At 41.3% G+C, this 12,846-nt stretch overlaps 1 protein-coding gene across 3 annotated transcripts in view; it reads right to left on the bottom strand.

Moving 5' to 3' along the window:
* The window catches only part of LOC128744590 (phosphatidylcholine:ceramide cholinephosphotransferase 1-like), a 50,890-nt gene extending 38,148 nt beyond the window's left edge, over positions 1 to 12,742 (bottom strand). The window contains exon 1 of one of the 3 annotated variants that reach the window (XM_053841717.1): positions 12,110 to 12,742. In XM_053841717.1, coding sequence (XP_053697692.1) covers positions 12,110 to 12,133 — 24 coding nt within the window. In that variant the 5' untranslated portion in view covers positions 12,134 to 12,742. Of the gene's footprint in view, positions 1 to 12,094 lie in introns of all 3 variants that reach the window. The other 2 variants (XM_053841718.1, XM_053841716.1) reach the window with 2 other exon arrangements.
* Between the last annotated feature and the right edge of the window lie 104 nt (positions 12,743 to 12,846).

Genomic DNA, 12,846 nt, shown 5'->3' with positions numbered 1-12,846 from the left:
ACTGTTTGACGATTTTGACAACCTCGTAAGCGGTTTGTCAAAAGCGGAGCAAGTTTGTTGACTAGAATGATCCTGAGGTAGATCAGTTCAGAATCGTTGCAGGTTGTCTCCCAAGCTCCTAAACAAAATAACCAGTCGAAGAAAAGACTTTTGAAAAAGTTTTAAATAAAGGGTATACTTGTTCAGAGTGGGGTTTATACGTGTCCGACAAGTATAACAATAAGCTCCGTGCGACGCATACAAGCGGTCACCGGATCGAGCGTGAACGTGAACGTTAAATCCAATTACTTCAGGATTTGTTGTCCAAGCGTTAAAGAACCTCTAAAAGGACCGAGCCTGACATCCGGAAAAGAATTATATTGTGGGCGTCGGAGAGAGTGATCCAATTAACGAATTCAGGCTGTACCAGGAGGGGAACACGCAGTTTGGGCTTGTGCTCTCGGACAAATCGTAGACTGCTGTATTCGTCTTTGGAATTGATTATGGATTCTGCGCGATTTCAAGTCCTGGACCGGATGCGCCGGCTACATTTCCAAAAGAATCAAGGGTTTGATTAGGGATATACATTGAACCGTCCGTCTCGTAGACATAGAATGGCCGATACAAAACTTGTTTGCTCAAGAGTTTGTGGATATGGTCGAAGATACGTCCAGTTGGGTTTCTCTACCACTGCTGTCTATTCAGGGAAGCGATCGGGGGCTCCGGTTTTGCGTTGATCCATGAGCTGCGCGTGAGGCGGTACTCTCTTCTATCCACAAAACGAAAATATTGTCCGCAAACCGAGGAGTGTCCGTATTATTTGGACTAGGGAGAAATTTATAAATCTACCTGTAAGAAATCAGATTAATCCTTCACAGACTGTGAATCTCTTGTCCACTTGTTCGAGCGACTGCGATCAGGATCCTTCAGTCAATTAGAAGGGTGAATGCTGCATTTTCAGAATTTTCCTTTTGAGGCACGCTGTGCACCGTAAGGCAAGGTGTCGCTGACGTTTTTCGACACTCTGTTCTGAAGGTCTGAAGGGCAAGGTGAGACAGGGAGCAGGTGTCATTAGTTGGATTTTGGATAGCACCTTATATGCGACCGTGTGGTGTGGAATTGGTCGATCAGACCTGGACAATGCTAGTGAAAGGGATGCTAACTTGAAGGCGATTCGTGAAGCGTTGTCGTCATGTGATTGAACTAAAGTTCCAGCCCGATTCAGGATGATGGTGATTAAAGAGCAACTTTTTTAATACGGACAGGTAGTCCTAGCAGACCATCGAATCATCTCCGCAACTGGAAGTCGCAGCTACAGCGCATTTGTAACCAAGAGGCAACTGTTATGAAACACATTAAGAGTCGAGATCGTGGTTTTCCAATTAGACGACTCAATCGAGAAGGTACTAAAAATCTAAAAAAAAAAAGTGCAATGATGTCAAAGACTGATCCGCCATACCCTGTAACGCGACAATTTTAAGCACTGTCGCGGTAGGATCTGACAAAGGATTTCATCGAAGGTTTACCTAATAACTACTCGATGTTAATTGTGCTTTGCTATACATCCCGATATACCATGGTCAAACCAATGAAGTACTCTATATGCTCAATGGTAATGAAAGCACTTGCGCACCAAGGAGCTCATAAAGTTCTGATTCTTACAGTACAGTCCGTGCTGTACACTGAATGTTTCATGAAGGGGCAGTGGAGGTGGCGCATTGGGCAAAACGGCTCTTGTGTGAGCGGCTCTGAGGCGTTCGTTCACTGTTGCGAACCGATCCAAATGAGCGGCTCATGGTTCACCGGATTGACAGTTCGGTTCACTTGAACGGCTCGCGGGTCGTTCGCCCATTTCTACTTTAGGCAAGGAGCGAAGAAAGTTACACGCAGGTGCAAGACATGCTAAAGATGGTGACTTTCGTGTTGGCGATACGGTATTAATGCGAAGCTTAAAGCTGAGACCAACAAAATTAAGCTTTCAAGAGGAAAAGTTGGAAGTTGCCAGTGTGCAGGGAGTGAGATTGCTGCCTACTCAATGAAAACTAGGAGGGAGTATGATGGAACGGAATGCACGCCAAGAGGTTTGTGCCGAACATGGTACGTGGTACAGACGTTCGACTCTAAGGCAACTGGCGAATTACAACTGGCCCCGCAGCACCAACATAACCAAGGATCGAAAGGGGACAGATTTGGAGGCGGAATCCGCTCACGTTTAAGGAGTTTCTGCAGAAAACCTGAATCACCCCGAAGACGGCGGAACGCTCTGGGAAAATGTAAAGACATTGAACTGTGTCAATAGTTATTTTCTTTGTGTTATAGCAATACTATAGGGAAGGGTCTGTAAGTTTATAGTGTCGAATAATATGTTATCGAAGACTGAATACAGTTCTTAATTTGGGGAGGGATGTACTGGAGTCACCTGCTAGAGATGTAACACACCTTGCACCGTCTGATAGAATACATTGGATTAGGAGCGATGTATCTGGTGTACCTCTTATGTGATGGTTATCGAGAGAGAGAAAGAGCGCTTGACAGCCGAGCAGAGAATCGGCAGTTTACGGATAGACACGCGAGCGATCAGATCGGTACAACAGTATTGCTGACTAAAGCGTTCTACGTTTGGAAACATGATATGCAATCTTTCTCCTCTGGCAGGACTTTGTGTACGCTAATCTTTATAAACTGGCAAGATAAACTATACTGAACCATCTATGCTGACTCCCTATGTATAAGGCCGTCAGCTAAATTTTCCCGCGTGTTGCAGTTGGGCCCATTATGTTGACAAATTTAAGCATAAACAGAGCCTCGCGCTTTGGGTGGCCTCGCGCTTGGTGATGTCCAGAGAAAAATGTTAAAAAATCAGAGGGGTTGTGTACAAGACACGACCGCTTATATAGGTGACGCAGGACTACGTAAGTCTCTTTGTAGTGATAGTAGCATGTATCCATACTTGTAATCATTCGTTTCTTCATGTATACATGCTATATGTAACATATATACATGCTACATGCGTTGTATGTAACATTTATCAAAGTAGTAACATTGCATACATTCAATCCTCAATACGATTCAACACGATTTCAGTTATTTCTATGTGCATTTGGAAACAGTTTATCAAAATCAAGAACACAAACTATTGCTTTCCTGCTGTCTTACAGAAATTAAAGATTGTTTTTATTACCCATCCCAAGTAACAATTTGGGTTTTATTACACTCTTATGATGGAATTTAAGACCAAAATTGGTCATGAAGACCGCCATAAGAGTACAATAAAACTCACATTGTTGCTTGGGATGGTTTCCCACGTTGAAGGGATTTTACCAATTCAATTCTATTTTATCAACAGCACATCTTTTCACTACATTTCTAATGAAATGACCAGCATGCGTATTCATACAGAGTCATATTATAACCGAACACTACAGCTGTAGCACATTTTTTCAACACAGATATCAAATTCGCCTAGGTTTAATCGTCTTGCAGTAAAGAATTTGCGATCTGTTGGCACAACGAACTTATGTCATTTTTTCTGGCACACTTCCCGAACACAGACATCAAATTGGAATAGATTTAACCGCGTTCGTAAGAAATCTGTTGGCACGAGGGGGCTTTGTCACTCTTTCTGGCGTACTTCCCAAGCAAGGACATCAAAATTGTCTAGGTTTAACCGCGGTGTTAAAAAATCTTGTTGAAATGAGGAAACTTGGTCACTTGTTTTGGCTTACTTCCCAAGCATAGATATCAAATTGGTATAGGTTTAGATCATCATCGTAAAGAATCTTCCAACCAATCACGAAGCGAGAATTCTGGTAAAACATAGGTCCTTTATTTTGAATTTTTCAATAATTCAATATCAAGAATCCATACTTTTCTTCATTTGGACCAATTCTTAGAAGATTTTCCAATCGATTGGTATAAGAATATTGAAAATCGTTCGGGAAACCACTAAGCTATTAGCGTTCAAAACCTGACCACTTTTCGAGAAAGATTTTTTGGAATGACACCCTATACCAGCTACCTTCCTGAAAGACGTAGTCCTACGTCAAAAAATTGTAGTGGACAATCCCTAGCTGCATACAACACAGTTTACTGATCAGAAATATTTGTATGATTTCCATTGTTTCCTTTTCTCGTTTATTTAAATGCAGAGTGTAATGTATTGAGGAAACATCGGTGAAATTAGGCCTCGCTGCTTTGGAATGAGTCCTTACGTAAGGTGCCAAACAACTCGGGTCAGCTTGCACGCCGATTGCTTAAGGGGACATAAACTAAAACTTTTGAAAATTTCATTATTTTTTTATTTCGGATTTTGATTCTGCAGACTTTTCTGCTTATTTTGATACTAATTTTGATCCGACTACGGGAAGCGGCCGAAAAACGATCATACTCATAAGCATTCCAGTGGAGCAACAAGTGAAGCGGTGTGGAACAACATCGACGGAATAAAACGCCGCTCCTGAAACACCACGATTTTCAAACTTTATGTACCTTTTTCTCAGAATGCATTCCAAAACGGCAAATCTACGGAAACCGCACTGCACTGTGTAGTCACTGTACAACTGTATCACTGTTTCGCGGAAAGTACCGTGAACGTACCATATTCTGCGCAGTTAAGACATTTTTATGATTCTTCCGCTATTCTAAGTATTCTAGATTTGAATTTACAACATGAATAGCAGCAACGTGTAGTGCTACGGTCTATAGTATCTGGTAAAAAATATAGGAATTATAAGTCGACCAACAATTGAGTATATTTTTCGTTTTGTAAACTTATCCACGGTGCCTAATTCTGCGCACTTTCTTGTCCATGTTCCTAATTCTGCGCATGTTTGTTCCTAATTCTGCGCACCCAAAAAGTGAAAATAAATACTCCTGCCATGCTGTTTATGTCTTTATAAGCTGAAAGTACACCAAAAAATCCGGCATTAGCCATTACCATAATTAAATCCATGATCCGGGCTTCTTGTGTTGTCCGGGCGGCAAAGGAATATTGTTATCAATTTGATTGCATCGTTTTAAATATTTTATTCTCGATAACGTGAATGGTGAATTGATTCGGGTTTGCTGCATACTGAACATTACACTTTAGACTAATACTAAAAATTGTGTTTACATATTGAAACCACTTCCCCACTCTCTGACAGCCCATGAGGATGGACATTAAAAAAAAATAGATGACATGGTTTCATGAATTGGCGCTCGTAGGTTCGGACCCGCACAGGTTCGGTAGGTTCGCACAGGATTCCAATCAATGCAAGTTAAAGATTATACTTGAATTTTCATGCCTCTATACCTCAGCCATGTGGGTGAGGTTGCGTATTCTTTCGCGATTTCTTCGTAGGATACATTTCTGCGCAGAATTTGGAACATGAATAAAAAATCTGTGCCTAAATCTGCGCATTATTGCATCGCGTTTTTCTAAGGAAAGCAATGCATGCAATCACTCTTTTTGTCTAAAACATGACTAAAACTAATTATTCTTTCTAATTATGCTGGGTAATTTGATCATTGCAAAGAATTTCGATCATAAATTTGTTAATTTTGTAGAAGGACAATCTTAGCGTTGGTGCTAACGACGATGTTTTCTGCCATATAAAATACTTTCAGTTTCACTTTAAATTACTTCGCTCTCAAATATAATGTCGCATTTGTGAATAATGGCGTAATATTCAACAGGCATTTATAAAAAATATAACGCAATGTTCATAGTTATGCACAATGTTAAAAAAATACTTATATAAAGAAAAATGCGCAGAATTAGGGGCGGTCACGGTATCATTTCGCGGAAAACATTTTTGCGGAGAAAAATTTCGCCGAAAGTACTATTTGACGGAGAACCACCGCTTATTCAGTTTGAAAACCGCAAAAAGCGGCTCCGCCGCTTTGTATTCAACAAAATTGTAAATCGATGCGAGGACTAGGGAAAACTAACTAGAGGTCAGTAGACCTAGGAAAACGAATATACCTAGACAGATGTGATCTCTGCGGGGGCTGTCCCCCCGCAGTGCCCGGCGCTTCCGACGGCGGGTCACCGGCGAACACTCGCCGTTGCCTGCGGCCGGCTCACCCTGAATTATCTAGGAAACGTTTGCTACTAACATGGTTTTCCGCGAAACAATATTTTCCGCCAAATGGTTTTCCACGAAATGGTTCTTTCCACCAAACGGTTTTCCGCGGAATAGTCCTTTCCACGAAAGGGTTTTCGGCGTTTTGGTACTTTCCGCGAAATGGTATTCCGCGACATGGTCTTCGGCGAAATGTTATACAACCCTTTTGAGCAGAGAAATCATGGCATCATTGGGATCGGTCACGATTCTCAAGCGCTTGCTTTTGGACATTGGTGGCCGACACATTCCTTCACAAGATATCTCAACTTGGTTATGAGACTATTGCTTAGGCCGCCGACGTGGTTGGTGTCAGGCTGAGCTTCAGTGATGATGTCAAACTCCTCGAAATAATTATGGATAAGAAATCTTAATTGGGTTGCCCGCCTAGATTATGTTATTAAGAAAGCACTACGTTGAAATCAAATATAGGGTTGTATTTGGATAGCTCAATGGGTTTTAGCAGTCCATAAACTATGTAGAGCAGTCAGAGACTGCCCCAAAAGAAGATCATTAGGACTGTCAAAGTGACTTCATAATCCAATGCCCTTGTGGCATACGAAGAAAGTCTCGCTGCTTAATCTGCACAGGGTCTCGCGCGTTGTAACGCCGGCTCTGATGCTACCGACCTGCTGGAGAAAATGAGTTTCTACACCCAGCTGAACAGTGTGGTTAAGAAAATCCCGAAAGGGAACATCCAAATGCACTTGGGCGCCTTCAACGCGAAGATTCGCTCAAACAACGCGGACCTTGAAGATAGCCTAGGCGAGATGAGCGAAAACCGGGAGCTGTTTACAGTATTATGTGGTAATTATAACATGGTAATTGGTGGATCGTTCTTTCCTCATAGACCAACACTAAAAGTTAGGTGGGCGAACAGAAAACCAAACCGACCACATCTGCATCTGCCGAAAACGGCGAAGGAGCTTTCTTGATGTACGCACCAAACGCAGCGCTGATATTGCATCCGACCATCATCTTGTTATCGCTGAGATACGTTTATGTATCGCACATGTCCAAAGACGGGAGGAGAAAGTTGGGTACCGTGACTATGTTTGCCGATTGGAGAATCCTGAGGTGAAAAGGGCTTTTGTCGCATAACTTGGTTTCCGAGCCTCGGAGTTGCCACCTGCTGGGACCGTCGAAGAGCAAGAACGCCATCATCACGACCAGTGACGAAACCCTCGGCAAAGTGCGCAGCGGCCGGAGGGCGTGGATATCGGATGAAACTTGGAGGAAAATCGACGAGTAGAGAGAGGCGAAAGCCGGTATTAAGCGAGCGCGTACCAGATCAGCAAAGACAGCTGCCCGTTAAGGATATGCCAAACTAGAGAGCTCTATTAAACTAGTTTTTAGACGGGACAAGGACTAGCCCCGTAACTGTCCTGTACTCTAACAGCCGGCCGTGAAGTCTATCGATAAAGAAGGGTCAAGTCTTAGAAAGACGTTGCTTGCCTTATCGCCGCTTTAGTGGTGCCAGAATGAATACAAAGATGCCGCTAAAAGACAGAGCTGGTCAGCTACTACCTGACCGTACAGAACAGCTTAAGCGATGGACTGAACATTCTGAAACACTTTTCCGAGTTTCAAATGTCAGAGATCAAGAGACCCAGCAGCGTATGATGCCAATACATAGTTCGTCGCATTGATCGCGTCAACTCTGAGGCGCCATCACTAGATGAAATTGAAGTAGTCGTCAAAAGTGTGAAATTCAATAGAGCGCCAGGGATAGACTGTATTTCAGCCGAGATACTCAAAGGCGACCCATCTTTGCCAGCCCAGATAATGCATCAGCTTTTCAGCAATATATGGTAAACCGCAACTTTTCCGGTGGACTGGAAGTTCTTAAAAAAGGAGACCTAACAGAATGTGGTAACTGGTGAGGCATCACGCTGCTCTGTATTACTCTCAAAGTACTCTGCAAGGTCATCCTCAACCGGATCCAGGAGTAGATCTACGGTACTCTCCGTCGGCAGCAAGCCGGATTCCGTGCTGGCCAATCATGTGTAGACCATATCACAACGCTCTGCATTATATTGAAGCAGATCCCCGAATTCCGGGATTTTCTACTGCTGGTGTTCATCGACTTCGAAAAGGCGTTCGACCGACTCAACCCCGAAAACATCTGGGGCGCACTTAGACGTAGAGGAGTTCCACATAAGCTAGTCTATCTCATCGAGGCTCAGTACGAGGCGTTCTCGCGTAAGGTTTTGCACAATGGCGTCTTGTCCGACCCACTGTTTCTTAGCGATTTATAAGTTGCACAACATAGCAACAGAAATTCGTGAACATAGATGGAAGTGAATCGGACACACATTGAGAAAAGGAGCGAACGAGATTTACAGAGAAGCACTCGACTGGAATCCGCAAGGACAGCGTAGAAAAGGCAGACCCAGAGGCGACATCCGGGCTGTAGATGAGCACCTGTCCGGGCGACAGGTAACCGTCGGCAGTGGAGATCTCTGATTTCTTTGTTCTGCCAGACGGGCGGACATGGATACATAAGAATGTTCCGTTTGCTGTGGTTTCTCTCATCGTCGGTTCCTAGCTTGTATATTACGGGTGGTTCTTATGGGTTGAGTTTCCCTGCTATAAAGCACACACAGAGTATATAAATTTTCGCAACAGAGACGAATCATATTCGTAATAATTATTTAGTATGTGAAATTATGGTCTTTCGTTAAGGACAAAAATGGTAAGCTGATTATTAGGGTTAGCATTGTCGATTCTATCCCATGCTACGACCGTCAGCGTAGAAGGAATCTTGAAAAAATACTGACAAATAAGGCTGCTGATTCACCTAGACTAATTTTGATTAGTCATATCACGTTCCATCACAGTTGCTTCCTACTAGTCAACCGATTAGATCGGCATTTTGCATTGCTGATTCGTGCACTGTTGCCGAGTGTGTAAATTGTATAACAGAGATTGTGTGAAACTATTTTCATTCTGGGTAATCCTGATAATTGAACCGATCCGACAGCTAGTAGTTAAGTGCAGTCATCATGACTGTACTATAGTAAAAATTACGACTAGTGCGTAAACCAGGAATTGCATCTCTTCTGATCTATGTTTGCATGTTTCATTTCTACACTCATTCGTGTGTGGTTCAATCAGCTATTCACGAGGTAGAGTATTCTATGTATACACTTGAGGAAAAGCTCAACTTGTTCAATGTCAACTACCTTGGCCTCACATTGCCGAATGATTTCGTTTGCAATTCTCTTTTTGGTATGCGTCTTGGTTCTTGCGTTTTCGATGAGTTTCTAATAAACACGCTCACCGTTTGCTCTATAAAACTACGCTGGTTTGTGAAATACAATATGACTCACATAACTTAACTTATTCCTATGAATTGCTGCCGTCGTCGTCGTCGTCGCTATCGTCGTCATCTTCAATAGTAAACACTGCCATGTGTAATGGTTGTTTTGAAACGAGTACGTAAGTACTCAACCCGGTAGAAACCAAAATCGTGTTCTCGCTTCATCTACTCAGAGGAATTTCAGTCGGATGATTTTTTCCATTCACCGCTTCGTTCATAAATGACTCAGCCCATGATGCTAGTCGAAAAGACTGTTCCCACAAATAGAATTTGTGACGTTTCCAGCGTCTATTTCCCAAAATGGATGGGTACAATATGGTTCCTGGCAATGTTACCTGCATCGACGTCTCAAGGGCAAGGCCGGTAAATCGAAAGTTCTATTCGAGAATAGATAGTAATGAAATAACGTACACTTTTGTCCTTTTCACACGCCAAGCCTTTGTTGAAGATAATGCAATAAACAGATCCATAAGAATTAGATCGTTCTACTCATTTACCTAAACACACAAAACACCGTAATAACAAAAATGACACGCCACGCATAGGACAAGCGACGCGCCCAACAATGACGATGATGAGCAGGCAGCAGTGAAAAGGCCAATCTGCTATGATTCCTGACCTAGTTACAGGTTTTCCCTATTTTACTTTTCTCGCATAGCAAGACAGACATAACAATCTCTGTCACATACAATACGATCGATGCTTCCTACTACAGACAAAGGCCGTTATAGCATTATAGCCATTGATTTTCTTTTGATGACATGACGCCCGATTCGGGTGTCGTTAAAATTTAAGGGTAAGCATAATTGACATATTCAATGAAATGTAACCGGATTGCGAAACAAAGCCAACAGCACATCGCTAGGACGGAACAGATTTCAATGAAAGAAACAAGAATATCGCGTGTTTTGCGTGTCCTGGCTCCTGAGCCGGGCAGTGGTGGACAATTAGCTAACTGTTCGTTCCGGTCATCCGCATGCGAATGATGATAGCGGAAGTATTTCAACGGACACTCCTTTCTTTAGTTGTGCTATTTTCATTATGCTGGTACAGTAGGATTTCGAATTTGACAACAAATGCGTGTCGCCTATGTTGCCAAAATCGAAATCGTGCTAAAATCGAGACCCTTTTGTGGTATGCAAAAATTGAATGTAAATGCGTTAGAATTTGACTAAATATTATTAATCAAAGATTGCAACCATTTTATGTTTGAAAAGTCCCCAAAAGAGCTATCCGCCCGGTGCAAATAAGTTTTCGCCAGCCTGCGGTAAGACGTAGTCCTACGGCAATAAAAATACTATTGTTCGTTACATTCTATAACTGCAAACTTTTTTTCATGAACACACAGTGGGCATCATTTTTTGTCATTTAAAGCATGCGGAAACAGACTGATACTTAAGCATATTTTTTGAAGTAAAATATTTTATGTTGCACAAAACGGATACTTTTTTGCCAAAATTGAGGCATGCCAAATTCGAAATCCCACTGTATTTGAAAAAAATTCAATTAAGCAACCTTCACAACGGCTTCAAATCACATTTTAACCATAGCCGGAACTCGAACTATTATTGAATAAAGGGTAACCGGTGTCAGTAGCCGTATTTGGTTATGGTTTTATAAATAATGAGACCATTACAATACTACTCAAATGATAAATCACAATAAAATCGGTATAAACGTTATGATTCAAATGATTCAGAGCTACAACATACTTAAAGATGAATGATTTCCCAAACGCGCTTTTCAAACTTCTGTCTTATCAAAAAATTAAATAAAATATAGAAAATAATCACCATAACTCTCATTTGTTACATAATGCCTCCGGTTTATAACAGAGTTGTCGAGATATTTTTCATCATTTCTGAATGGTAAAGTTAGGAAAGAAGTGAATAGACAATAGAAGATAACAGCAGAACACACTGAATTTCCAAATATACCAATAACTTTCCACCTCACAGATACGTAATTCAGCGTTGATTGGTCTCAATTATAGTACAGTACGTTCAAAGTTGACAGGAGGCAAGTTCTTCCGCAATTGAATTAAGTATTCCTGCTAAATAAAAGATTCGATTACCTTTATTTCTGGCGGAGTATGTAAACTGCTCGCTTTTGTCTTACTGCCTATTTTAGGTCAATAAAGCAGTCTAAGTTTAGACAGCAAATTGACGTAGTGGCTATGCGGTGTGTGTAATAATGACGAAAATTTTGAATATTTCATCTGTGCCTAGCTAGAAACCATTATATTCAGTATAAACTGATGCGATAATTAAAAGTAATAGCGACTATTTATATCGTTCAATTTATTGAGTTTGGAATATGTTGAATATTCAAACGTTTCGATTAATCAAAAGAGTATTCATAATCTATCTTACAAAAGATAATAAAAGTAATGAATTCCCACATTGAGTGTTAACTTTCTAATTAAGGTATTGTCAATTGCAAGGAAAATTGTACCATCCAAAGTGCGATATCGCTCATAAAAGTGCTATTTTGCATTAAATCGTTTCGGTATCTTCGGCGCACTTTTTCGTTACCTTCCAAGCAATAAGTGCGCCGAAGATACTGAAACGATTTAATGCAAAATAGCACTTTTATGAGCGATATCGCACTTTGGATGGTACAATTTTCCTTGCAATTGACAATACTAACACATAGAATATACCAGCAAAAATTCGAATAGTAGACTAACCTTAAGATCACTCACGTGTTTCGAAGATTGTCCGGCCATAATTGCACCAGATTTGTAGTATGAATTCGTCAACAAATCGTTAGAACCAAAATGGCACGTTTGCAGCGGACCTGAGTTGATTTACACAGCTGTTCACGGATATTATTTTCGACTATTAAGTTGAATAATACATCTCAGGCACAAGCCCAGCGAATATGCAATACCTTTTCTCTCTAGCAAATGAACTCACTTAATACAATTTTTTAATACGTGGCCAATCCGCCAGGCGGAATGTTTTTCTTTAACTGCACATTATTGCGTTACTGAAGCGCTAACGATAACAAAACATCGAATATATTTGTTTACCATATTGTATTGCACAAGTCAGCACGAAATTTAACCATAAGTGTGAAAATCGTGGGACGTTTATACCGAAAGAAATGGTCCACTGCGAAGGGCAAAACACGGCACTTTTTTCGTTTTCTACAAAGAATTCAAGGATCCATTACGTTACACTAATCAACTTTCTTTTGAAAGCGTACTTAAAGGTGTACCAATACAAAACACATCGTTACGCGTATAAATCAACCATATTACAATCAAAAGCGTGCATCTAACGTGTACAACTTCACCGACAACCAAAGGCTGACTAAACACTAATGAGTGAACGACGGCGAAAATACACTACACAGAAGATAGTGCTTGGCTGCTGGCTCTCAAAGCTCTCACCTCAGTGGGTAACGGGAAGTATGAAATAATGAAAAAATAGTAAT

The sequence above is a fragment of the Sabethes cyaneus genome, chromosome 3 (assembly GCF_943734655.1).
Source record: "Sabethes cyaneus chromosome 3, idSabCyanKW18_F2, whole genome shotgun sequence".
Taxonomy (NCBI): Eukaryota; Metazoa; Arthropoda; class Insecta; order Diptera; family Culicidae; genus Sabethes; species Sabethes cyaneus.
The sequence above is the reverse complement of the archived record's forward strand: the minus strand, read 5'-3'. Positions and strand labels throughout refer to the sequence as shown.